Source organism: Silurus aristotelis (assembly GCF_946808225.1).
Source record: "Silurus aristotelis genome assembly, chromosome: 2".
Classification (NCBI taxonomy): Eukaryota; Metazoa; Chordata; class Actinopteri; order Siluriformes; family Siluridae; genus Silurus; species Silurus aristotelis.
This window is the reverse complement of record NC_139575.1, coordinates 28493405-28521194: the sequence shown is the minus strand read 5'-3', so window position 1 is coordinate 28521194 and position 27790 is coordinate 28493405. Positions and strand designations below refer to the sequence as shown.

The 27790-nt window shown below is 45.0% G+C and overlaps 3 protein-coding genes across 3 annotated transcripts in view; 2 read left to right on the top strand and 1 right to left on the bottom strand.

The window, feature by feature from the left end:
• Positions 1-1404: 1404 nt before the first annotated feature.
• Positions 1405-27790, bottom strand: part of LOC310722084 (uncharacterized protein) — a gene marked incomplete at its 3' end in the record, with an annotated part of 125147 nt that continues 98761 nt past the window's right edge. Inside the window, exon 2 of the mRNA XM_083534413.1 lies at positions 1405-2270. Coding sequence (XP_083390539.1) covers positions 1405-2232 — 828 coding nt within the window. The 5' untranslated portion in view covers positions 2233-2270. The remainder of the gene's footprint in view (positions 2271-27790) is intronic.
• On the top strand, positions 4036-4977 carry or90a1 (odorant receptor, family 90, subfamily A, member 1; the record flags this gene model as incomplete). The annotated part of the gene is made up of 1 exon (XM_083561721.1): positions 4036-4977. The coding sequence occupies one exon, from the start codon at positions 4036-4038 to the stop codon at positions 4975-4977; it is 942 nt and encodes a 313-aa protein (XP_083417847.1).
• On the top strand, positions 7544-8491 carry LOC310737392 (odorant receptor 131-2-like; the record flags this gene model as incomplete). The annotated part of the gene is made up of 1 exon (XM_083561700.1): positions 7544-8491. The coding sequence occupies one exon, from the start codon at positions 7544-7546 to the stop codon at positions 8489-8491; it is 948 nt and encodes a 315-aa protein (XP_083417826.1).

Here is a 27790-nt window from a genome sequence, read left to right as displayed (position 1 = left end):
CACAATTGTTTTTCGAATGTTATCTATTTTTTCAGTGAAGAAATTCATAAAGTCTTCACTACTAAACTGTGATGGAACACATTTTTCAGATCCCTGATTTGTTGTTAATTTAGCGACTGTACTGAAAAGGAACCTGGGATTGTTTTTGTTATTTTCTATGAGTTTGCTCAGGTGTTTAGCTCTAGCAGCTTTTAGCGCCTGTCTGTAGCTAAGCATACTGTCTTTATACGCAATTCTAAATACCTCCAATTTAGTTTTCCTCCATTTTCTCTCCAGATTACGTGTTGTTCTCTTTAGGGCATGCGTATGACTATTATACCAAGGTGCAGGTGCTTGTTCTCGAACCTTTTTTAACCGGATGGGGGCAACAGTGTCTAAAGTGCTAGTGAGGATAAGGTCTATGTTGTTCGCCATCTCATCAAGATGATCAGCAGTTATGGGTTTAATGTGAAACTGCGATAAATCAGGCAGGTTATTTATGAATCTGTCCTTAGTGGTTGGAATAATAGTCCTACCAAGTCGATACCGTGGTGAAACACGGTTAATCTGCTCTACCGGTAGTGTGTACAGTAGGAGATAATGGTCTGTGATGTCATCACTCTGGGGTAAAATATCTATATCAGTGACGTCTGCTCCGTGGGATATTATTAAGTCTAGTGTGTGGTTAAAACTGTGGGTTGGTCTGGTGACGTTTTGTTTAACTCCAAAAGAGTTTAGTAAATCGACAAATGATAATCCTAGGGCATCGTTTTCATCATCTACATGAATATTAAAATCTCCTACAAGCAGCACTTTATCAAAGCTGATCAAGAGGTCTGAGAGAAAACAAGCAAACTCATGAAGAAAATCAGCGTAGGGTCCTGGGGGTCTGTACACGGTGACCAGAGCGAGTTTTCTGTGCATGTCTGAAAGTGCAATTTTAAGAACGAGCACTTCAAATGATTTAAAGCTGAATCCTAATCTCTGACTAACATTAAGAGAAGCACTATAAATGGTTCCTACACCCCCCCCACGACCAGTCTGACGGGGCTCATGCTTATAAACATATCCTGACGGTGTAGACTCGTTTAGACCCATATAATCACCTGGTTTAATCCAGGTCTCAGTGAGACAGAGTGCATCGAGATTATTCTCTGTGATCATCTCATTTACAATCAGTGCTTTGGGTGCAAGTGATCTAATGTTTAAAAGACCGAACTTTAGAACTTTGTTGTGTTTGTTTATCTGGCATTTTTCAGTTTTAACTGCAATAAGATTATTTCTGGATCTTGTGTATGTAATTCTTGGTTTTACTACCCGAGGAATAGATATGGTTTCTATAAACTGGGCTGTGTGTGAACTTGTAACTATTTGGTCTGTAGTATGCGTGTTCTTATAGTTGAAGATTTCTTGATGTCTTACCAGTCAGATGGTGTGTAGTATCCTAGAGATGTTATCTGATAGCACTGCTGCTCCAACTCTGCTGGGGTGCAGGCCATCAGGGCGGAAGAACCTAGGACGCTCCCAGAAACAGTTCCAGTTATTAACAAAGAGAAGTTTATGTTCTCGACACCATGACTGTAACCATTCATTTAGTGCTAAAAGTCTACTAAACTTCTCAGCCCCTCGCTGGTAAGTGGGAAGAGGTCCTGACACTATAATCCTCGTTGTGGGTGATGTGCTGCGTACCGTCTCCACCAGGATCCTGAAGTCCCTCTTTAAGATCTCCGTTTGCCGCAGCCTGGTGTCGTTTGATCCGGCATGGAGAACAACCGCTCCGAAGTTCTCGTTCAGGATCGCGGGTACCTGCGCAGCGACATCCAGAACACGAGCACCAGGAAAACAGCGAGTGTGCACCTTACCTTTAGCTCGGGTAGCGCGGACATGCCGGACGATGGAATCTCCGAGAATAACAGTGTCGCGTTCCGTCTCGCGGAGGGGGACGAAGCGGTTCTCGGTCGAGATCTCGAAGGCCGGTGGTGGAGGTGGAGACGTCCTCGATCGGGGCTTGGCTTGTCTCTTCCGCCGCGGCCGCATCCAGGGTCCATGTTGCACCGGTGCCGGAGTTGTAGGTGCGCTGGGCCTGGGCATAGAAGCACGCGGAGTTGATGTGTTGGGAGCGTTAGGTTCAACCCGGGAGTTTACCTGGGATGAGTGCGCGTCCGCCCGGGATGTTTCCAGCGCCGCTTTCCGCTCTCGCAGCCGGTCATGCTTTACATGCAGCTCGCGAATCTGTTTCTCCAATGCCTCCATCTCCAACGCCACCGTTTGCAACTCGAACGAGTCCTCACCTGTGCTCGAATGCAGACAAACAACCGGCATAGTGCTTATCGTCACGAACAGATTTATTATACAGAGATGTGAGTGAGAGAAAATAAATATAAACAACACTAGTTATTGTCGAGTTAACTAACTACAGGCACAAGTCAGGAAGACAAAAACAATTAAGGATTATTAAAAGAGGAAAAACGGATGGATAGATAGCAAAGTTTGTTTGAAAGACGCCGAGAGAGATACAAACACGTAACTCGCGGCAAACAAGTCAAACACAGGAAGCTACGTCACAGGAAGCTACGTCAAAACAGCCACACAGGTGTGTCTGTGTGCATTGGTGTGTATAGGTTTCACATCAACAGCCTGGGGATCCATGAAATTATAGAGTAACACAGGAGCTTTGATTGGTTTGTACTTAATGTCAATAGTCTGCTACATTGACTCAGGACTACAGTTTGCATTTAGACACTACATTACATTTATCAGACAAAACCACAATGCACCTGCACCATCACATAGTCATCAAAAAAGAAAAACACACAGACTGTGTAATTAGTTGATAGTGAATACCTTATTTAAAAAAAAAAAAACCTACAGAAAAGACAAACCCCTGTTTTTTAATTGATAATGTGACTGCTAGTAAAAGGATTAGGATGAATTCTGATGCATATACTTTCTTTCCAGATTCACTTAAATGCTGCAAAACTGCTAGAACAGTGCTTAATTATACTGTTGGAAAATGACCCAACACATACCACAAAAGCAACCCAGAAAAAGATTTAGAAATGCTATTAAAGGGCTAATTTATTCACTTGACTTTAACTTAACTGAACATGCTTTTCACTTACTGAAGGCACAAGTAAATCAGAAAAAACACAAACAATAATTTCAGGCTGTAAAAAGCACCGCAAGAGCGGAAAGCTTTTATAAAACATACATTAACTTACTGTTATTATTATTTGCTCTAGTTTCCAAAAGCAAAACATCTTTATGATTACAACAATATAAAAGTGCAGCATATAATTGAATATTATGCAATGTTTAACATGTTAAACCCTGTGGTATTTCAACAAAACAACAGTTCTGTGATGTGTGATGTCACTAAAAATAATTAGCTATGCAGACGACATCTATAAAAGAAAATGTTCACCAAAACAGTTACCATCCAGAAGGTGTCAGGTAAGTGTTATAACTTTGAGGATTAACAGAAGAATCATTATACCTGCAGAATAATTTACACATAAAATTGGATCTAGACTATTGCAGTAACTAATATGTATAATAAGAGTGTATAATACCATTGTCAATATTGTATTGTATAATAATATTGTCATCTGATTTTGTAGTAATATTAATCATTTTCCAACTGAATATGATTTATTTATGGAAAACACTACAATTACAGCTACAAAGTTAACAAAGACAATAATGTAGACTAGGAATATATATTAACAGAAATAAAAGCTTTAATAATGTACTTTTAAATTATTATTTTTTTTATATTCTGATGATACCCTGCACCATTAAAATATGTCTGAATTTTGAATACATTAAAATACTGCATGGATTATTCAAAGACTAAATATCTCCACATTTAAGATTGTAAAATATGTAGTATGTAATCTTTACATATTGCTGGAATGTAACTGCAAACACATATGAAAAGTGATTTATACATGGCAAATATGTATTTAATTAAGTAATTTTGCTGCAAAAATTTAATTTGTAATTATCTACTATTTTTTTATGTAACTTTTGATTCTAGGACATAAGCCTTAAACTATGAATTCAACTGGAAGTCTGGTACGAGACACATTCAGCACTGCATTTACAAAGAATTTCATTTTGGTGGGAGTGTGGCTTATCCTGAGCTACATCAATGGTAGTGTACTGGCTACCTTCTTCAGTAACCAAATATTTTATAGGGACCCTCGCTATATTCTCTTTATTCACATGGTAATAAATGATGCAGTGCAACTGACTGTCACAGTGGCCCTGTTCATAGTAAGTTACATTTACTATTCCATCAATGTATCTGTCTGCTGTTTTTTTATTCTCGTGGCTGTATTTACCACACGAAACACACCTGTAAACCTAGCTGGGATGGCTATTGAGCGCTACATTGCCATATGTGAACCTTTACGTCATGCTCAGATTTGCACTGTACAGCGCACTTATTTTTTCATTGGCTTTATCTGGTTTATCTGTGTAGTACCTGACATCACTGACCTCTTTATAACCCTGGCTACGGAACCAATCGGCTTCTTCCATAGTTCTGTGATGTGTCTGCGCCATAACATCTTTAAAGACCCAGTGCTTCTGTACAAGAGGCAGGCTTTTGATGCAATTTATTTCTCTTTGGTCTTTCTCACACTAATCTACACATACCTAAAGATTCTGTTTGCAGCCCGGGCCATTTCTAGTGAGAAAACATCAATCCAAAAGGCAAGAAACACTATTTTGCTTCATGGAGTTCAACTTCTCATGTGTATGCTCTCTTATATTTCTCCCAGTGTTGAGGTCATCCTTAACATGATCTTCCCTGGGCGTATTCTGGAGATCCGTTATGCTAACTATCTCATTGTTTACATCATGCCACGTTTTCTAAGTCCAATCATATATGGAGTCCGTGATCAAAAGTTCTGCAGGTATCTGAGGAGGTACTTTATAATTGTTCAGTGTAAATCCAGCACAAGAGTATATGGGCAAGAGGAAGATATTTAAACTAATATTTTATGTCATGCTGTGAAGATGTATTATTGTTATTATTATTATTATTATTATTATTATTATTATTATTATTATTATTATTATTATTATTATTATTATTTTGGGTTAAAAATAAAGTAGATTATTGTAATTTTTTTAAATGAGCATTTCTTTTTTTATATACATTCTTTTTCACCTATAGTGATCCATTGTAATAATCCTATAATTACCGCCATCATCTATGTAAAAGTTTTAACATTTTGCATTGTATTAAATTGGTATGCAGTGGTCTGGAAATGACAAGCTTAAGATGGGCCGAATTAAATTATAAGGCTATTCGACTGTTCTGGTATAAATTGGAACAATATTTTGCTGTTTTTTTGGTGGCATTAGGTTCCCTGATGTATTGAATTTAAAGCAACACACAATCTCCTTACTGATAGATTACAGTATGATGTTACATTTTGCAGCTGCTTTTATCCAGAACAATTTACAAATACAGCTGAGCAATTAATAATTAAGGGCCTTGCTCAAGGGCCCAGCAGTGGCAGCTTGGTTGTGCTGGGATTTGAACCCATGACCTTTGGATCAGAAGTCCACCATTTCATATGCTGAGCTATTTCAGATTGGTTCACTTGTTTGGAAAATTTGTCAATGGCAGGAAAAGTCTGTGGCTGGTAAATAAGCACCAAAATTGAGTGATGGACCAGTGTGCTTGTCTTTAGTTTCCTCTCTTGGTAAAATAAGGTATTACAGATTCTTATGATCGGTATAAATTTGAAATAGCCACATCATAATTACATTATTTAATGTGTGTGTGAGTGTTAAAGGCCACTGGGCACACTTTTGTTTTTATCAAAAGCAATCAAAGGAACTCACCTCCACGATAAGAAGCTTGAAGGCAATTAGATGTTTTTCTACTTATAGTAGGTAAAAATTCCACATACCCAGGGCAGGTTTTTGTGTTGTAACCTAGAGAGTAAACGGAAAAATTAAAATTATTTTAGGGAATAAAGTAAAAAGAATTTGGTTGCATAAATGTGCATATTTTGTTGGAGCACCTTTAGATATTGTCACAGAATTTAAATATTTTGAGTAAGTGTCAGTAAGTGTCAGACAGACATATTTAGTAGCAGGGTTTGCAATTTTACTTTTACAAAGCTTTGTTACTGTAACAATGTCTGGGTTATTTTGTACAAGCCTTAAGGTTTTAGAGCAAAATTGATTGGTATTTTACAACTATTTGTTATTCCCTTAACTCTGATTAAAACTCCAGTACCCAAGTAAAGTAGACCCAAAGCAACCAGCTGCCATCTCTAGCTCCATGGAGCTGGTGTTATTTTGATTATTATTTTTTTGATTGTTATTCATTTGTTTCATCAAATCTCCTGTGATTATTGTCTTTACATTTCACAATACAATGATTTGGGAATTTTTTGTGACCCCTTCCTGATTGATATTTTTTTCATTAAATCCTGTGATCCATGTTGTAACCTCTTTACAACCCATGGCTTTTAAAGATGAAACTTCAAATAAAATAAAACAGCTATACATTCTTTAGGGTTTGTTAATGATGGCAAGTGTATACTAATTTATATTTAACATACGTTTGCATGTGATTGGTTAATTCTCAACACTTGTGTATTCTGCTACATTCACAATTATAAAATTGCACACATGTGCAATTATATTCTGCAATTTTCACATTAAATGCAAGAAAAGATCCTGGCATGGTTGAATGTTTAATGGAAATCTTTTACATAAAAAAAAAAAAAAAAAAAAAACGTTTAACAGGGATGTGTAGACACTTTACAGTATATCGCTGTATACCACAGATATTTGCAAATGATAATGATGTTTAATTAAATTATTTATTGCCTATTGCACATTTTTATGCTTTATAATTAGATTTAAATAATGTGGAACAAGTTAATTCTAGTTATAACTTTTCATAAAAATAAAAAAAAATATTGTAAACAATTATTTCCCTCACCTGATTTTTTTTTTTTATTCTTTAAATTACACAGCTTGTGATTTACCAAAAACATTTGAAGACTTTTCTGTGCTTGTAAATTTTGCAAAGCACCCTGAGTGTGACAAATGTGGGTACCTCTTTCATAAATGTTAAGCATAATATAAATGTATCTTAAAATAAAACATTACCACATCAAGACGTATACGTTGTTCATTTCTAAAAAAAAATTTTATTAGATGTTTTATATTTATTTACAAGTATATGTATTAACTGTATACTCAGGGATAATAATAAAATATATTTTTATACTGCTGATCTCCTGGGAATTTAACACGTCTTAAGAGTTTACGCAGACCTCCCTTCCTCCCAAACATAAGACGTATTTAAACTTTATAAAACACTTGGTTTCTCACTGAACCTTTAGAATCAGGTACCTGAACTAGAGTCTTTTAATCTTTTTTGTTTTTTTAATCTTTGAATGTATCAAACTGTTTACTTATTTAATGTTTGCTTGTTTAATTATTGTAATTTAGTTAGTTTAGTTCATCTTTATACAAAGATAAATTAGTTTAAATTTGAGTACAGTTTACTGAGTTCTTTCAGGAAATGAACTCCTCTATTAATGGATTAAATAGGCAGGAAACCTATGAGGAAATTGTCAGCAAAATATTTGTAAGTGTTCTTCTTGGGTGCATTATTCTTTGTATCAATGGATCATTTGTTTTTACTTTCTTTAAAAGCTCAGTTTTCTATAACAATCCAAGATACATTTTATACATACATTTGGTTATCAATGATATGATTATGGTTGGTGTCTCTGTGGCTCTCCTTGTAATGGTATATACATGGAGGAATGTAAGCATTTCTTCTTGTTGTGTATTACTAATCATAGCTTCAGCCACTCAGAAGAACACACCACTAAACTTGGCAGCCATGGCAATAGAGCGTTACATTGCAATCTGTAAACCACTGCATCATTCTCAAATCTGTACAGTGCACAGAACATTTATTCTTATTGTTTTAATATGGGGTGTTGGACTTATTCCTCCTCTGACAGACTTGATTATTTCTGCCATCCTTTTTCCTTTGTTTATTTTCAACACTGTTACAATCTGCTCATCATCATATCTGTACAACACTGTTTATCATGATCAAAGAAAGCAAATAACACAGGCAATGTACACATCCTTTGTGTGGATTGTTCTTATCTTCACTTATTGTAAAGTGCTGATTGCAGCCAGAAAGATGTCAGGTGACAAAGAACCTACTACAAAAGCCAAGAACACAATCCTGTTGCATGGAGTACAGCAATTGCTTTGTATGCTGTCCTTTACCCCTCCTGTGTTAGACTTTATTTTTGTTCGGATTATGCCAACTCAATGGACAAAGATCAGTTACTATGCTTACTTGATAACAAACATTGTACCACGCCTGCTTAGTCCACTAATTTATGGTATTCGAGATCAGACATTTGTTAAACATTTGAATAAAAATTTCTTGTTTAAACTATTTATTGTTAAGGTAGAATCAGACAAAAACACAATCACAAAATAATATCTTGTTTGTTACAAAAAATTTAAGATGGAAATAAAATAAAACATGGAGAAACACTATACTACACTAATCAAGGCATATCATTTCATTGCAAAGTATTACATTTTTGTATTTTTATTTTCAAATTCATTTTGATTGAATTAGTTTTTTTTATTAAATACATATTTCTCTTTCAGAGTATTTACTGTTAAGGTAGAATCGGATTAAAACACAATCACAGAATAATATCTTGTTTCATTAAATTGAAGACAGAAGTAAAATAAAATATGGAGAAAAAACCATTAGAATAAAGGCATATGATTTAATTGCAAATTATTACATTTTATATAATTGAATAAGGTAAAGATATTAGTTTAAATGCAATGCTTGTTTTGATTTTATAGGGTAAACTTTTTTATAGGGTCTTACAAAATATTCAGTTCCTTTTTTCAAAGATTTTGTTTAAATGTATATTTAGTCATAAAAGTCTACATAAAGACATGCAGCAATTAGAATGATCGTTAACACCTTGCCAAAATCACAGCATGAATTAATAATATCCACCTGAGATTAATTTTGAAGACAGATATCTTCTTCTTCTTCTTTCGGCTGCTCCCATTAGGGGTCGCCACAGCGGATCATCCGTCTCCATACCACCCTGTCCTCTATATCTGCCTCTTTTACACCAACTACCTGCATGTCTTCCCTCACCACATCCATGAACCTCCTCCTTGGCCTTCCTCTTTTCCTCCTACCTGGTGGCTCCATCTTCAGCATTTTTCTACCAATATAATTCATGTCCCTTCTCTGCACATGTCCAAACCATCTCAATCTCGCCTCCCTCACCTTGTCACCAAAACATCCTACATGTGCTGTCCCTCTAATAAACTCATTTCTAATCTTGTCCATCCTCGTCACTCCCAACGAAAACCTCAACATCTTCAGCTCCGCTACCTCCAGCTCCACCTCCTGTTTTTTACTCAATGCCACTGTCTCTAATCCATACAACATCGCAGGTCTCACCACAGTCCTATAAACTTTCCCTTTCATTCTTGCAGATACTCTTCTATCACAAATCACTCCTGTCACTCTTCTCCACCCACTCCACCCTGCCTGCACTCTTTTCTTTACTTCCCTAACACACTCTCCATTACTTTGCACTGTTGACCCCAGGTACCTGAACTCCTCCACCTTCTCCACCTCTTCTCCCTGCAACCGCATCACTCCACTGCCCTCCCTCTCATTCACACACATGTACTCTGTCTTACTCCTACTGACTTTCATTCCCCTTCTCTCCAGCGCATATCTCCACCTTTTCAGGCTCTTCTCAACCTGCTCTCTACTCTCACCACAAATCACAATATCATCTGCAAACATCATAGTCCAGGGAGACTCCTGTCTGACCTCGTCCGTCAACCTGTCCATCACCACTGCAAACAGGAAAGGGCTCAGGGCCGATCCTTGATGCAGTCCAACCTTCACCCTGAACCAGTCTGTCGTACCTACTGCACACTTTACTGCCGTCACACTGTCCTCATACATGTCCTGCACCACCCTCACATACTTCTCTGACACACCTGACTTCCTCATACAATACCACAACTCCTCTCTCGGCACCCTGTCGTACGCTTTCTCTAAATCCACAAATACACAATGCAGCTCCTTCTGTCCTTCTCTATACTTCTCCATCAACATCCTCAAAGCAAATAAGGCATCTGTGGTGCTCTTCCTCGGCATGAAACCATACTGTTGCTCACAGATGGTCACCTCTTCTCTCAGCCTGGCTTCCACTACTCTTTCCCATAACTTCATGGTGTGACTGATCAACTTAATTCCCCTGTAGTTACTGCAGGTCTGCACATCTCCCTTATGCTTAAAGATCGGTACCAGCACACTCCTTCTCCATTCCTCAGGCATCCTCTCCCCTTCCAGAATCCTGTTAAACAATCTGGTTAAAAACTCCACTGCCATCTCTCCTAAACATCTCCACGCTTCTACCGGTATGTCATCTGGTCCAACCGACTTTCCATTCTTCATCCTCTTAATCGCTGCTCTCACTTCCTCCTTACTAATCCTATCTACATCCTGCTTCACCAACTCCACATCCTCCAACCTTCTCTCTCTCAGATTTTCCTCATTCATCAGCTGCTCAAAATACTCCCTCCATCTTCTCAACACACTCTCCTCACTAGTCAACACATTTCCCTCTCCATCCTTTATTGCTCTAACTTGCAGTACATCCTTCCCAGCTCGGTCCCTCTGCTTGGCCAATCGGTATAAATCCTTTTCTCCTTCCTTAGTGTCCAACCTCTTATACAGTTCCTCATATGCCTTTTCCTTGGCTTTCGCCACATCCCTTTTAACCTGCTGCCGCATCTCCCTGTACTCCTGCCTACTCTTCTCATCACTCTGTCGATCCCACTTCTGTTTTGCCAATCTCTTTCCCCTAATGCTCTCCTGCACTTCCTCATTCCACCACCACGTCTCCTTGTCTTGCTTTCTATTTCCAGATGTCACACCAAGTACTTTTCTAGCTGCCTCCCTCATCACTCCTGCAGTAGTTGCCCAATCATCCGGCACCTCTTCACCACCACCAAGCCCCTGTCTGACCTCTTCCCTGAACCTCACACTACACTCTTCCTCCTTCAGTTTCCACCATCTTATTCTTGTTTCAAACCTTACTTTCCTCCTCTTCTTCTTCGCCTCCAAAACCATCCTACAGACCACCATCCGATGCTGTCTAGCTACACTGTCCCCCGCCAACACCTTACAGTCTCCAATCTCCTTCAGGCTGCATCTCCTACACAGAAGATAATCCACCTGTGTGCACCTTCCTCCACTCTTATACGTCACCCTATGATCCTCCTTCTTCTTAAAATACGTGTTCACCACTGCCATTTCCATCCTTTTAGCAAAATCTACCACCATCTGCCCTTCCACATTCCTCTCCTTAAAACCATACCTACCCATCACCTCCTCATCACCTCTGTTCCCTTCACCTACATGCCCATTAAAGTCTGCCCCAATCACCAATCGTTCTTTCCTAGGTACACCATATACCACTTCATCTAATTCACTCCAGAATCTTTCTTTCTCCTCCATCTCACAGCCAACTTGTGGAGCATAGGCACTGATGACATTTATCATCATCCCTTCAACTTCCACCTTCACGATCATCACCCTATCAGAAACTCTCTTCACCTCCACTACACTCTTACTGTACGCTTCCTTCAGAATCACCCCTACACCATTTCTCTTTCCATCCACACCATGATAAAACAGTTTAAACCCACCTCCAATGTTCCTGGCCTTACTCCCTTTCCACTTGGTCTCCTGAACACACAACACATCTACCTTTCTCCTCTCCATCATATCAGCTATCTCTCTCCCTTTACCCGTCATAGTACCAACATTTAAAGTACCAACCCGAACCTCTACTCTCCTACACTGCTCCTTTTCCTGCCGTCTCTGTAGACGCCTTCCTCCTCTCCTTCTCCTCCTTCTCCTCCTTCGGCCAACAGTAGCCCAATTTCCACCGGTACCCTGTCGGCTAACGATACCTGTGGCGGTCGTTGTTAACCCGGGCCTCGACCGATCCGGTATGAAATTCTCATTTGTGATCCGCATATTTGATTTGGCACATGTTTTACGCTGGATGCCCTTCCTAACGCAACCATCCCCATTTACCCGGGCTTGGGACCGGCACTAAGAGTACACTGGCTTGTGCCCCCCTAATGGCTGGGTTAATTTTGAAGACAGATATGTAATAGGTAAACACATTTATTCATACTAGTTTTGTTATGGACACAAATATGGTTAGGGCTGAAAACAAAGATATAGAAAGCAACAATTGTGTAAGAGCTAATTCCAGACTTTTGATAATATATCAAGTCAAGTCAAGAAGCTTTTATTGTCATTTCAACCATATATAGCTGATGCAGTACACAGTAAAATGGAACAACGTTTCTCCAGGACCCAGGTGCTACATAAAACAACATAAAACAACAATCACAGAAACAGATAAACACAGGGCCAAAAACTAGTAGAAAAATCCTTGCCACATAAAGTGCATGTGTGCAACCTGGTGCAAACAGTGCAAAACAAAACAAAACACAAAATATCTCCGCCAGTAAACCTGTCGTAACAAAATAAGGTGAACAGTAGCAGAAAAATGTAAACAGAGTATTGTGCAAATAAACAAATAGCAGCAATCAAGATAAAGTGAACAGTGACAAAAAAATGTGGACAGAATATTGTGCAAAAGAACAAATAGCAGCAATCCCATAAACCAAACCCGGCAGTGATGCAGCTGCTCAGGATGCTCTCAACGGTCCCTCTGTAGAACGTGGTCAGGATGGGGGAGAGAGATGAGCTTTCCTCAGCCTTCTCAGGAAGTAGAGACACTGCTGGGCTTTTTTGGTGATGGAGCTGGTGTTGAGTGACCAGGTAAGGTTATCCGCCAAGTGAACACCAAGGAATTTCTCCACTGAGGATCCATTGATGATCAGTGGAGAATGGTCTGTGTTCTCCTAAAGTCAACAACCATCTCTTTAGTTTTGTCCACATTCAGAGACAGGTTGTTGGCTCCACACCAGGCTGTTAACTGTTACACCTCCTCTCTGTATGCTGACTCGTCGTTCTTGCTGTATGCTGACCACGGTCGTGTCATCGGCGAACTTGATGAAATAATTCAAGCTGTGCATTGCTACACAGTCGTGGGTCAGCAGAGTGAACAGCAGTGTACTGAGCACACAGCCCTGAGGGGCTCCAGTGCTCAGTGTGGTGGTGCTGGAGATGCTGTTTCCGATCCGGACTGACTGAGGTCTCCCAGTCAGGAAGTCCAAGATCCAGTTACAGAGGGCGGTGTTTAGGCCCAGTAGGCTCAGCTTCTCAATCAGGTGCTGAGGGACGATCGTGTTAAACGCTGAACTGAAGTCTATAAACAGCATCCTTACATAAGAGTTCTTGTTGTCTAGGTGGTTGAGGGCCAGATGAAGGGTTGTGGAGATAGCATCGTCCATGGAGCGGTTTGGAAAATATGCGAAATGCATGGGGTCCGGTGCGGGTGGAAGCTGGGTCTTGATGTGCCTCATGACGAACCTCTCAAAGCACTTTATCACAATGGGTGTAAGTGCAACAGGACCATAGTCATTGAGGCAGGAGACAGTAGACTTCTTCGGCAGGGGAATGATGGTCGTCGTCTTGAGGCATGTAGGAACAGTGGCACTGCTCAGGGAGATGTTGAAGATGTCTGTGAAGACATCCGCTAGCTGTTGTGCACATTCCCTGAGCACTCTGCCAGGAATGTTGTCTGGTCCAGCAGACTTCTGTGGGTTAACTCTGCATAGAGTTTTCCTCACTTCAGCTGTGGTTAGACAGAGCACCTGGTCATTGGTAGGAGGGATGGTCTTCCTCGCCACCATGTTGTTCTGCACCTCGAACGGGCATAGAAGTCATTCAGCACATCTGAGAGGGAGGCGTCATGGTCACAAGCAGGTGATGTTGTCTTGTAGTTCGTGATCGCCTGGATGCCCTGCCACATGCGCCGGGTGTCTCCACTGTCCTGGAAGTGGCCGTGGATTCTCTTGGCATGTGCGAGCTTCGCCTCTCTGATGGCACGGGACAGTTTGGCCCTTGCTGTTTTCAAGGCCGCCTTGTCCTCTGCTCTTAAGGCGGAGTCTCTTTTTTTTTTAGCAGCGCACGCACCTTGGCGGTCATCCACGGCTTCTGGTTGGGCCGTGTGGTGATGGTCTTGGAATTAGTCACATCATCAATGCACTTGCCGATGTAGCTGGTCGTGTACTCCTCCAAGTTGATGAAATCGCTATTGGTTGCAGCTTTCCTGAACATGTCCCAGTCGGTGCATTCAAAGCAGTCCTGGAGAGCAGACATGGATCCTGCTGGCCAGGTTCTCACTTGCTTTCGAGCTGGTCTTGAATGCCTGCTGGGTGGTCTGTATGCTGGGATCAGCATAACAGAGATGTGGTCTAAGTACCCGAGGTGGGGGCAGGACTTCACCCTGCATGCGCCCCGGATGTTTGTGTAAACAACATCCAGCGTGTTTTCTCCTTTGGTTGCAAAGTCCACATTCTGGTGAAATTTGGGAAGCACAGTCCTGAGATTTGCATGACAATAAACAATCCGTCAGGGTGTGTGTTTTGAAGTTCGCTAATGGTCCCGTAGAGTACACTGAGCGCTTCCTTAGCAATAGCGCTAGGTGGTATGTACAATACCACAACAGCGCACAACAAAGCACAATAGCGGTAGTGAATTCCCGTGGTAAATAAAAAGGTCTACATCTCACAACAATAAATTCCAACAGCGATGAGCAGTAGGTAGAAACAAGCACAGAGTTCTTACACCATTTCATGTTGATCTAAACACACAGACCGCCACCGCAAGTCTTACCACACAGAGCTGCATTTCTGTCGGCACGAAACGCGGCTAGCCCGTCCAGCTGAATGGCGGCGTCTGGATACTCTGTCGCTCAGCCACATCTCAGTGAACACAAAAACGCAGCAGTGTCTGTACTCATGCCAATTTATTGTCCAGGGAAAAGCAGTAGAGATGGTAGAGCGGGCTGGCTAGGGTTAGCTTTTAGCCTAGCATTAGTACCCGCTCGCCTTTTGGTGCTTCCCCTTCCTCGCACAGCGCTGTCGATTCCCCCTCCTCCGTCCATCTGCCGCAGGCAACGCCGAGGTCTGAAGGCCGCGTAGCTTCTGCCGCAGGTCATCATTTATTATGTTGTTCGGGTTATTTCTGAGTTCTTTGAGGGTTGTGCGGTTGTACACAGGGACACCAGTTGCTCCGACGTCCACGTGTTGCTTAAGGCGGGCTACAAAGTAAAAGTAGCACTATTTTGGTTCCGGAGCGGCCGCTGCGACCTACTGCCGTGCCGCCATCTTGAATCCAGAATCTATATGCACTGTATTTAAGGAAAGTATTTATTTAGAACTGTGTTCTGCATTTATCTAATGGTTATACAGTCACAATGGAGTCCACAAATGCCAACTGGCTCTGTTATACATTTGATACATATTTGCCCTATATTTTATCACACTGGGTCTGCCCACTGACTCTGTCATACATTTATTACAATATTTTTGCACACTAGGACAGCGCAATTCTCAGAACTCTTAATACCATTGAACTCCATTTTATATTACTTGCACACTATTACTATAGTCCTTGCATCAACAATCTACCTGCTCAGAATCTGCTTATTAGCAAGGAGGCCATACCTGGGGTAAACTCCGGGAAGGAGGGGGCCACATAAAGGGCCTGCAAGTCCCCTACACATGAAAGAGCAGATGGCCAACAAGAACGCGGTCTTGATGGAAAGGTGCCTTCAAGATGCCTTGGCTAGAGGCTCGAAGGGGGGCTCAGACAGAAATATGGTGCCCCTGAGCTGGGAAAGGAGATACCTCCTCAGAGGAATCTCCCACGGAGGGTGCTCAAGGAGAGTTACCAGGTCCGCGACCCATGTTTTGCTCGGCCACCTTAAAGCTACCAGGAGGAGATGGACTCCATCCTGGCGAACTTTCTCCAGAACTCCTGGAAGTAGCTCAACTGAGAGGCGTACAGATGCAGCCTCGGCCACGCCTGAGCCATGGCGTCCAGCCTCAGTGGGGCTGGAGGAGCAAAGGAGAACCAGAGGGGACACTGCGATGTCTCTCGAGATGTAAACAGATCCACCTGCACGTTTCTGAATTTCTCCCAAACCTGCTCCACCACATGGGGGGTGAAGCCACATGACCTTGATGGTGCAAAAGAGGTTGCCCATCCGTGAGAACCCACGGGTCCTGAGCCATCACTGAAAAGGTCTGATGTACAGCAAGCCAAGTGGCATCACACAGGAAGCAACTGCCATAAGCCCTAGCAGTTTCTGGAACTACTTGACAGTGAGAGGCTGCCCTTCTCTGCCCTTCCTGAAGGCTGTAAGGATGGCCACAATGTGGGCAGGGAAAAGCTGAGCGCGCAATGTAGTCAAATCCCATATGACAACGGTTCTCTGTAATTGAGAAAGCACACTTTTCCCAGCGTTCAGCCGAAACCCCAACACCTTCATGTGGGCGAGAATGACATCTCGATGCCGGACCGCCAACTGCTCTGATTGAGCTAGGATCAACCAATCCTCGATGTAGTTTAGGATGCGGATGCACTGAGACCTCAGGGGAACCAGAGCACCATCCACACATTTTGTGAAGGAGAAGGCCAAACGGAAGAACCTGATATTGGTTAGCTTCGGCCCCGAAAGTGAACCCCAAGAACTTGAGGTATTGGATACATGAAAGTACGCATCCTTTAGATCTACCATGACAAACCAGTCCTCGGATCTAATTTGAAGCACAACCTGCTTGAGGGTCAGCATCTTGAACTTTAGTCTCATGAGAGAGCAGTTCAGCTGGCATAGATCTAAGATAGGATGCAACCCTCCATCCTTTTTGAAAACTACAAAGTACCGGCTGTAGAACCCAGACTCTCGTTCTGATGGAGGGACCACCTTGATGGCCTCCCTACTCAGGAGAGTGTTTACTTCCTGTTTCATGACCATGTTCTTTCCACCCCATAATCTGGGAATACACAGTGGAACTGGGTGTAAAGAGGCAGGCCAAAAAAGGCTTAACCCATTAACTGGACACCTTTTAAGGCCCCGATGCGGAGGTTGTGACACGGGTGTCAAAAAGCGTTCATCTAATTTACTAGATAAAAAGCACTTTCTGATCATTAACCGGCGAAGTTATATCGAGCTTAGCAGCAGCACTTGTCACAACCTCCCTAAGCTCCTCGACTTCTGTATAGCAAAATTCCATGACATCACCCCACCGGTGATTGCCAGCGTCCAATTTTTGACTGATTACAGACATTATTTCAGAGTGTAAACACTGGCGTAAACACATTTTTTTTATTTGGGTCTTGAAGGCATACAGACACATATGATCACCTTTTGTTAGCACAATCCCGTCTGTAGATGAGTCAACATGTCACCACTGTCATTACCATCAAATGAAAGACTAGACAATGATACTATTTCTTTTATCTGATGTTAGTGCGATTTAAAGCAATCAACCAATCCAACAAGTCAACACATCCCATGTGCTGATTGTTAGTGAAAACTGCTGCAAGGCATGGAACGTCTCTAGGTTACGAACGTAACCCTAGTTCCCCAAAGGAACGAGACGCTGCGTCGAAACGCTATGGGAACGCCCCTGCGTGACCACGCTCTGAACCACGTGTGAAATCTAGCCAATAGGCAAACTGTGACGTCATGGACAGGCGACGTCGCGTAAACCAGGAAGCTACAAGATGGCTGTGCGGTGGTAGCGACATTAGCTTCTGCAAAGAGAGAAGGTAAGCGCCGCAGGGATGCAGGGAGTGTGGCACGGAGACGCAGCGTCTCGTTCCTTCGGGGAACTAGGGTTATGTTCGTAACCTAGAGACGTTCCCCTTCAGGAACTCGAGCTGCGTCGAAACGCTATGGGAACGAGTGTCCAATCATGCCACACTGACCAGACCCTGCCGAAAGAGTGAGGGCCTCGGCACCAGCACGCAGAACAGAGGAACCCGGGGTGGCTCTGAGGTCAAGGCCATAAAACCAGACAAAGGTCAGCTGGGTGGACCAACCCGCAGTGTCACAGACGTCCCGGAGTGACAGTCCAGTGGATCCGGCCGCAGAGGCTGCCACACTCTGGCGGAGCGAGCCCTGACCGCGATCGGAGCGGGGACCAGGACTCGCAGCCAAACAACTGCACCCACCACCTCCAAGGACTCGTCCTGTGGAGACAAGCACCCAGTGCTCGCACTGGACACAGCCGGGTCTCGTAACCCCTGGTCGGGGGCTATAAACAGAGGAGGGCAGAATGCCTGTAACACGACACATCGTGTGGGAACACCCATGTAAGGAAACACCCCGGCCATGCCAGGGGGCAACTCCAGGCGGGACAAGGCAACTGCCAAGACCCAGACAGGCACTCTGAGTCGCGTCCCGGGCCACAGCCTCCGGGCGCCGCGGAGGAAACGTGTCACCAATAGGACCTACCCAGTGAACACGGAAACCCTCAGGGTTTAAGGGGTTAACCCTGCGGCAAACTGTACCTGCAAAAACACCAGAACTGAACAGACCGGGCAGTTAACTGGGTCCAAGTCATGGTGCTCACACCGTGACGCGAACAGTCGCCATCGTGCGGCGTACGACCTCCTCGTGGAGGGAGCTCTGGAGTGGAGAAGGGCCTCTAGAGAACAGAGAGAGAAATAGAGAGAACAGCCGCTATGAACTGCGCCCCCTTAGGGGCCACAGCCTCCACAACCCCGGGCGGGGGTGAACCAGGGTTCCGCCCGCCATCGAGGTGCTACCAGGAGGAGAAGACTTCCTTCCGGCGAACTCATTCCAGAACTCCCGAGAGCAGCGCGACTGGGGGAAAGGTGTACAGGCGTAGCCTCGGCCAAGACCGTCCCATGGCAGCCACTGTCTCGACAGGGCGTCTGCTCATACATCCAACCGTCCCGAGACGTAAATGGCTCTAAATGAGAGGAGTTCGTCCCGGGCCACAAGAGGACCCCCTGCGCCAGTTGTTTGCAAGGGCGAGACCGGAGGCCCCCCTGGTGGTAGATGTACGAGACCACCGCAGTATTGTCCGCGCGGACCAACACATAGCGATCTCTAAGGACTGGGAGGAAGTGTTGTAACCCCAACAACACTGCCAGCATCTCCCGGCAACCTATGTGCCACAAGAGACGTGGGCCGCTCCACAGACCCCGGGCGGAATGGCCACTCATGACCGCCCCCCCAGCCCGTGAGGGAAGCGTCCATCGTTAGCGTTACGCGACGACAAGGAGTCCCTAAAACGGGGCCTCGAGACAGAACGTAGGGTCCTACCATGCAACCAAGGCTCAAAGGGCACACCGTGAGACCTTGATGGTACGATACAGACTCCCTTAGGGGGAGAACCCTCCTGCCCCGGAGCCACCACTGGAGGGGCCACATGCGGAGAAGGCCGAGTGGAAAAACACTGGACCCTGCTGACATGAGACCCACCAGCCTCTGGAACTGCCTCACAGTGACTGGCTGGCCTGCTTCTACCCCCCTGACTGCAGTGAGGATGACTACAAACCGGGCGGGAGACAACCGTGCCCGTAACCCGGCCGAGTCCCACACCACGCCGAGAAAGCGGTTCTCCGCGCTAGGGAAAAGTACACTTTACCCGGCGTTTCAGTCTGAACCCCAGTACCTTCATGCAGGCGAGAACAGCATCTCAATGCCGAACCGCCTGGCGCTCTAACGAGCCAACATCAACCAATCGTCGATATAATACAAAATGCGGATGCCCTGAAGCCGCAGCGGGGTCAGTGCCGCGTTCACCCACTCTGTGAAGGCACGGGGTGAGAGCGCTAGGCCGAACGGAAGGCCCGATATTGGTAAGCTTCGCCCCGAAAGCAACCTCAGGAACCTCCCGTGTGCGGTGAAGGACGGCTGCATGGGAGCACGCAACCTCCAGATCCAACGTATGACAAATCAGTCCTCGGACTTGACCTGAGACACGACCTCTCTAAATGAGAAACCTGAACCCGAGCCTCAAAAGTGAGTGGTTCAAGGAGTGGAGATCCAGAATGGGATGCAACCCACCGTCCTTCTTCGGAACAACGAAGCACGGGCTGTAACAGCCTGACTCTCTGAACAAGGAGGAGGGAACCACCTCGATGGCCCGCTTCCTCAGGAGAGCACGCACCACCTGTCCCAGGACCAGAGCCTGCACGGGTCCCACCAGGGTGGGACACACCCCGTTGAACCGGGGAGGAGAAGACGCGAACCGAATCGCGCAGCCCTTCTCCACAGTACGCAGGACCCCCGAGAGACCCCAGGCAGCCCTCCAGACCTACAGAAAGTCTCCACAGGGAGAACCAACCCCTCGGGGCTGGCCACTGACCCACTCAGAGCGGCTTGGGCGGTGCTCTGCAGCCGACTACACCTCCAGAGAGGTGGCGGATCCCCCCCATCCGCAGCGACCATACGGGCGGAATACGGGGAGCAAACTGCTGGAGAAAGCTGCGCCCTGAACACGACCCTTGGCAGGGCTAGCAGACCATCCTCCTGAACCCTCACTGGGCTATTTCGCTGCGCCCGGACGTACCAGGGCGAGGCTGCCGAGCAGCCCCATCGGAGCAGCGAGGAACTACCACTGAAACGCCACCGCGGTTTTCTAAACCCGCCAGCAATCGCCCTTACCTACAGCGTTACCAGGTCAGGCCAGGAGGGGACACCATGGCGCTCAGAAGGAAGCTCGCATCATCCCCCATAGCAGGCCAGCCCGGTATGCCTGCAACACACTCATCGTGTGGAAGCAACCTGTAGCCTGACCTGCCGCGTAGCCCTACCCACCAGAGCCAAGCGGCTCTACGTAGGCAAACCGATAGCCGTCACAGACGCAACACTTGGGGAGAGATAGCTAGCTAGCGTCTTTACCATAAGCCGCATCGTCCCGTAGCCACGCCACTTAGCTCCAACAACATTCGCGCACAGCGAAAGAACATCGGAAAAGCACGCGCGCACACGGGCCTCCCAGGACCCAGACACCTCGGTGCGCAGATCAGGGAAGGCGCTGAGGCTATGACACAGGGCGCAGGAAACGCACAACCAGCTCACTGGGTGCGCGCTGCATCTGCCACACGACCGGCCAAGCTAAATCCAAGCTAAATCCGGCCCGCGCCACGACCTCAAGGAGCCCCACATACAGCACAGGCTTTGAGGAGTCCGCATGCTCGCTAGCATCCATTATCTCATCCTCCTTGGAGAGAGAGACATGCAATGCTGCACCGCCCGCACCGGGAGAAGAAGCAGCCGCCAGGCATGCTTCCCCTAATTTCCCGAAATTTTATCCACCTCGGAGGAAGAAATACGGAGCACCGCGTCACACACACCGGGAAAAGAACCGATTCCAAACGAGCGCTCTTTCCCTGGGGAACGGGAGCTCGGCTAGCAGCCGGGAGCGCTTAGCCACACGGCCAAAATGCTAACAGCCGATACCATCGAGAGCCGAAGCCGCGAGGGAGAGCGTTCACCTCGGAGAGGGCTCCCCGAAAATTCTCCCACCTCGGAGGAAGAATACGGAGCACCGCGTCACACGCACCGGAGAAGGAACCGCAAAACGAGCGCAATCCCCGGGGAACGGGAGCTCGCCTCGCAGCCGGGAGCGCATAGCCGCACTGCTAAAATGCTAACAACCGATACCCTGGAGAGCCGACTAAGCACGCTCCTAAGCTAAGCAAACAACACATCGGCTGCGTGTCACCCCCCCCCCCCCCCGAAATGAATCGGGGCAAGCAGGAAACACGCAGACGGAATTCTGCCTGCATATAAGCTCATGACTGCACAGATAACACACTCAAAGCGCTTACCTGAACGAGCAGAAGTGTGTCTGCTCCACCGCTAATGTCACTACCACCGCACAGCCATCTTGTAGCTTCCTGGTTTACACAACGTCGCCTGTCTATGACGTCACGGCTTGCCTATTGGCTAGATTTCACACGTGGTTCAGAGCGTGGTCACGCAGGGGCGTTCCCATAGCGTTTCGACGCAGCTCGAGTTCCTGAAGGGGAACGTTGATCGTTCTCTTTTGGCCTCTGTCCCATCTTTTGACATGAGATACCTACATAGCTACTGAGGATGGTAACTGATCTTTTGTCATACCATTTCACTGCATGCAGCTGGGTTTCTACAACATAAGCTGTTTTATCCTGGAAGGACCCACAGCCAGGTCTTTTCAAATTAGCATCTGTCATCATGGAACTGCCTGGCAAGCGATTAGAGCACACTGTCCCCAGAGAATGGATGCCGTGCTGAAACACCACAAGCATTAGTGGGGCTGAGGTAAACCAGTTGTCAAAGAACAATTTTAAATTTTTATTTTTTGGTATTGGTTCTGCTAGGCGCAGTAATACATTCCCACTTGACCCTACATCTTGATGCTTATTTGGATAGACAGCGTTCCCAGTATTAATCTCAAAAATTGTGTGGAATGCCATCTGATCCAGCAAGGATTACCCTTAAATGGCAACATTCTTTTAGCCTGGCAAGGATGGGATTTATGAGTGCCCGACTATTGTATAGTCCATCATAGTCAGCCATTATTGGGCTGTAAACTGTTGTTGCTGCTATTATGAAATCTTTTGCTTACCTTCCACCATGCTAGAAGCATCACATTAGCAACACATGCAATGCGGCTACTGTGGCTCCAATACATGTGGGTAGCTGGAAGACTGAATAATGAAATGTGGAGTACAGTACCAAAAAAACTGTTTAAGTTCTTGAACAGTAAGGTTAAGGGGCTTCGCAGGGTTGCACTGGATGCTGTAAAGGTTTGACTCATAAACAATAAGATCAAAGAGGTTATCAAAGAGAAGTAGTTTGAAATATTGATATGAAGAAAAAATTTCCCCAGCTGATGGAGGGATCTGTAACCATTCAGGGTGTATCGGAGGCACAGTGGTGTGACATGTTTTCCATCGAGGGGTTTTGGAAGAACTACTGTCATCTTCAAACAAACAAAATGTAAGTTTCCATTGCCAATGAAAGCACAGCAAAAACAAAACAGCCCGGATAAATGGGGAGGGTTGCGTTAAGAAGGTCATCCAGTGTAAAACATTGGTCATCCAGTGCAAAATTAAATATGAGGATCACGAATCAGAATTTATACCGATTGGTCAAGGCCCAGGTTACCAACGACTGCCACAGGTGTTGTTAGCCAAGAGGGTACCGGTCGAAATTGGGCTACTGTTGACCGAAGGAGAAAAGGAGAGGAGGAAGACGTCTACAGAGACAGCATGGAAAGGAGAAGTAGAGTGTAGGTTAGGGTTGGTACTTTAAAAAGGGTTGGTACTATGACTGGTAAAGGGAGAGAGGTAGCTGATATGACAGAGAGGAGAAAGGTAGATATGTTGTGTGTTCAGAAGACCAGGTGAAAAAGGAATAAGGCCAGGAACATCAGAGGTGGGTTTAAACTGTTCTGTCATGGTGTGGATGGAAAGATAAGTGGTGTAGGGGTGATTCTGAAGGAAGAGTACAGTAAGAGTGTAGCGGAGGTGAAGAGAGTTTCTGACAGGGTGATGAATGTGAAGCTGGAAGTTGAAGGGGAGATGATAAATGTCTTCAGTGCCTATGCTCCACAAGTGGGTTGTGAGATGGAGGAGGAGAAGAAAAAATTCTGGAGTGATTAAGATGAAGTGGTAGATGGTGTACCTAGAAATGAAAGATTGGTGATTGGGGCAAACTTTAATAGGCATATTGGTGAAGGTAACAGAGGTGATGGGTAGGTATGGTCTTAAGGAGAGGAATGGGGAAGGGCAGATGGTGGTATATTTTGCTAAAAGGATGGAAATGGCAAGGTAAATACTTATTTTAAGTAAAAGGAGGAGCATAGGGTGATATATAAGCGTGGAGGAAGGTGCACACAGGTGGGCTATGTAGGAGACGCAACCTGTAGGAAAGCATAAGAGGTTGGCAAAACAAAATTGAGAAAAGTAGGCAGGAGGACAAGGAGATGCGGCAGCAGGTGAAGAGAGCCAAGGAAAAGGCATATGAGAAGCTGTATAAGAAGTTAGACACTAAGAAAGGAGAAAAGGATTTATACCGATTGGTCAGGCAGTGGGGACCGAGCAGTGAAGGATGTGCTATGGTAGAGCAATAAAGGATGAAGATGGAAATGTGTTTACTAGTGAGGAGTGTGTGTTGAGAAGGTGGAGGGAGTATTTTGAGCAGCTGATAAATGAGGAAAATAAGAGACAGAGAAGGTTGGATGGTGTGGAGAAGCAGGAAGTGGATAGGATTAGTAAGGAGGAAGTGAGAGCAGCATTTAAAAGAAAAAAGGAAAGAGTGGAAAATCGGTTGGACCAGATGACATACCGGTAGAAGCATCGAGATGTTTAGGAGAGATGGCAGTGAAGTTTTTAACCAGGTTGTTAAACAAGATTTTGGAAGGTGAGAGGATGCTTAAGGAACGGAGAAGAAGTGTGTTGGTACCGATCTTTAAAACTAAGGGAGATGTGCAGACCTGCAGTAACTACAGGAGAATAAAGTTGATCGGTCACACCATGAAGTTATGGAAAAGAGTAGTGGAAGCCAGGCTAAGAGAAGAGGTGACCATCTGTGAGCAACAGTATGGTTGCATGCTGAGGAAGGACACCTCACACACATTATTTGCCTCAGACACATTATTTGGAGAATTATAGAGAAGGTCAGAAGGAGTTGCATTGTGTGTTTGTGGATTTAGAGAAAGCATACTACAGGGTGCCGAGAAAGGAGTTGGGGTATTTTATGAGGAAGTCAGGTGTGTCAGAGAAGTATATGAGGGTGGTGCAGAACATGTATGAGGACAGTGTGACAGCAGTGAAGTGTGCAGTAGGAATGACAGACTGGTTCAAGGTGAAGGTTGGACTGCATCAAGGATCAGCCTTGATCCCTTTCCTGTTTACAGTGTTGATGGACAGGTTGACAGACGAGGTCAGACAGGAGTCTCCTTGGACTATGATGTTTGTGGATGATATTGTGATTTGTGGTGAGAGTAGGAAGCAGGGTTACCCGCGATGGCGCTTCAATTCTTTAAGGGTGTGGCAGATCCCCATAGTGCCCCAATAAAAGGAACTGGCATCTTCAAGGAAAGGCAAGATGACAGGAAAACAAAGGGCAGAAAGAGAAGCAAAACTATATAATCATACGTGCTTTTGCGGCACGTAACATTCATGTTCCTCAAACCATTCCTGAACAAATTTTGCAGTGTTTCATGGCATGTTATCCTAGCTCTTCTGTGTAATTTGGCCTTAATGGGCTTTTCTTCACTCACTATATGTGGGTACTAACTACTGAATTCTACTAGCTTTCCACAAACCTAGCATTTGGGGGATGCTTTCACCCAGTTATCTAACCATCACAATTTTCCGCTTGTCAAATGCCCTTTTGCCCGTTTTTCAGCTTCCAATATAGAAAGCCTAATAATTGTTAAAATTGCTGCCTAAAACCCCTTAGAGAGGTGCCCTTGTCACAAAGTCTGTTCAAAGATTTATATCTGATGCTATATGCTGATGTTATATTATAATATATAGACATGCAACTTTTTTTTTTAAATACTTTTAGTATACTTGTATACTGCCTTCAGTAAGAGCAGCTTCCCTTGGGCCCACAGGAGGATCTGTTGTGCCAGCTTGAAGAGAAGGCGAGAGTGCAGACACCCTGGTGCTTGATGTAAAAAAAACATGGATGTGTTGTCCGTATGGACCAGTAAATGATGGCCCCTCATTTAAGAAGAACTGTTTCATTTCTAGAAGCATGGCCAGCATCTCCAGGCAGTTCCAGAGACCCAGGGTGGAGCGGCTACTCATGACCTCTCCCAGCCCGTGAGGCATCTGTCTTTAAGGTTACACAATTACAAGTAGTTCCCAACACGGGGCCCTGTGAAAGGAACCCAGGTTTTTACCAGATGTCTAAGACCCTCAAGGATCGCTGCATGACCTTGACCATGTGAAGCGGGTTGCACTTCCAGGAAAACCCTCTTGTCCGTAGCCACCACTGCAGGGGTCTCGTGCAGGAGGCCAAGTGTTGGACACAGTTGCCATCATACCTAACAGTCTTTGATATTGCCTGGCCTTCTGGCCGGCATAGACACAAACTAAATCTTGTAGCTTTTTTCTACAGTACACTGAAACCTTTAAAACACGTTTGGCAGGAGTTTCCAGGCTGCTAAATAGCCTGCTAAAAGGATCAGTCTTTTGAGACTTCTGGCATGCCTAGAGCAACTAGAGTGATGCCCTGAAGCTGTTCTAGAGGCCCCCTTAATGGCAGCGAGCCCCCCAAATCTACTATGTTCCTGGGCAGAAGCTGAGGGAGGCACTTGCTGGAGACTGCAGTGCCCCAAAACACCAAAAGTTGGCAGGGTTAATGAACCGGTCTTCTGAAGTCACTGTGGAGAGGTGGGAACCGTGTACCAAGGTGTACATTTGTCCAAATATGTAAATAAAAAAATATATATATTTGGCTACAGATCATATAAATCTTGTTCAGCAAGATGGCGCCGGTAAGGTCCGCTGCCGTCACAACTGGTCCGGCTACGTTTTCTCCTTTGTTGTTTATTTTATACTTTTATTTACTTAGTTACCGTTCCATCTACACAAAATGGACATCATTAGATATGACAGAGACACTCTTATATCTATTGGTGTACAATGCACTCACCTTTTGCCATTTTTTTCCCTGCTTCACCGAGACATGGCTGAACCCAGTGGTACCGGAACACGCCATTAAGCCGGCCAAGTTTTTCTCGGTTTACCGCATGGACAGAACACTGGAGTCGGGGAAGTCAAGAGGAGGTGGAGTGTGTCTGATAGTGAACAACCACTGGTGCGACAGCACGAGCATAATTCTCCTTTCACGCTCCTGCACACCAAATCTGGAACCACTGACCATCAAATGTCGGCCCTTTTATCTACCTCTGGAATTCAGTGGCGAAGTCAGTGCCGTTTATATTCCACCTCAAGCAGACATGGACACTGCAGTATGGGATTTACACAAGACACTAACACTTCACCAAACACAGCATTGGGAAGCTGCGCCCATTGTGGTACGAGATTTCAACAACTTTCATCAGCACATCACGTGCCCTACCAGGGGCGAAAGAACACTGGACCACTGTTACACAACATTCAAGAACAGCTACAAGGCACAATCATATCCACTGTTTGGGAAATCAGACCATGCAACCTTCACGGACTACAGAACACCATCTTCTAGAATGGTGAATGCGGACACTTCTCTGACAGATGAGCTAAACATCTTTTACGCTCGTTTCGAGGCTGCAGCTAACCACGCTAGTGGTGCAAGTAGCACAACCAACATGCACGCCGAGAGAGCCAGAGAGGTAAACAGGTTCACCATCTCGAAACATGACGTGAGGAGGGCATTCAAGAAAGTGAATACTGGGAAGGCAGCAGGACCAGATGGCATCACAGGTTGGGTTCTGAAAGCCTGCGCTGACCAGCTAGCACCTGTGTTCACTGAGATATTTAACCTCTCTTTGGAATAGTCTGTTGTCCCCTCATGCTTCAAACAGTCCACCATTGTTCCTGTCCCGAAGAAACCCCAGCCCGCCTGCCTTAATGACTATCGCCCTGTAGCCTTGACCTCAGTAGTGATGAAGTGCTTTGAGAGACTTTATTGCTGCAATCTGGAGCCTCTACAGTTTGCATATCGTCAGAACCGCTCTACTGAGGATGCCATTGCTCATCTCCTCCACACTACAATGGACCACCTGGACTACAGAAAAGGAAATTATACAAAGA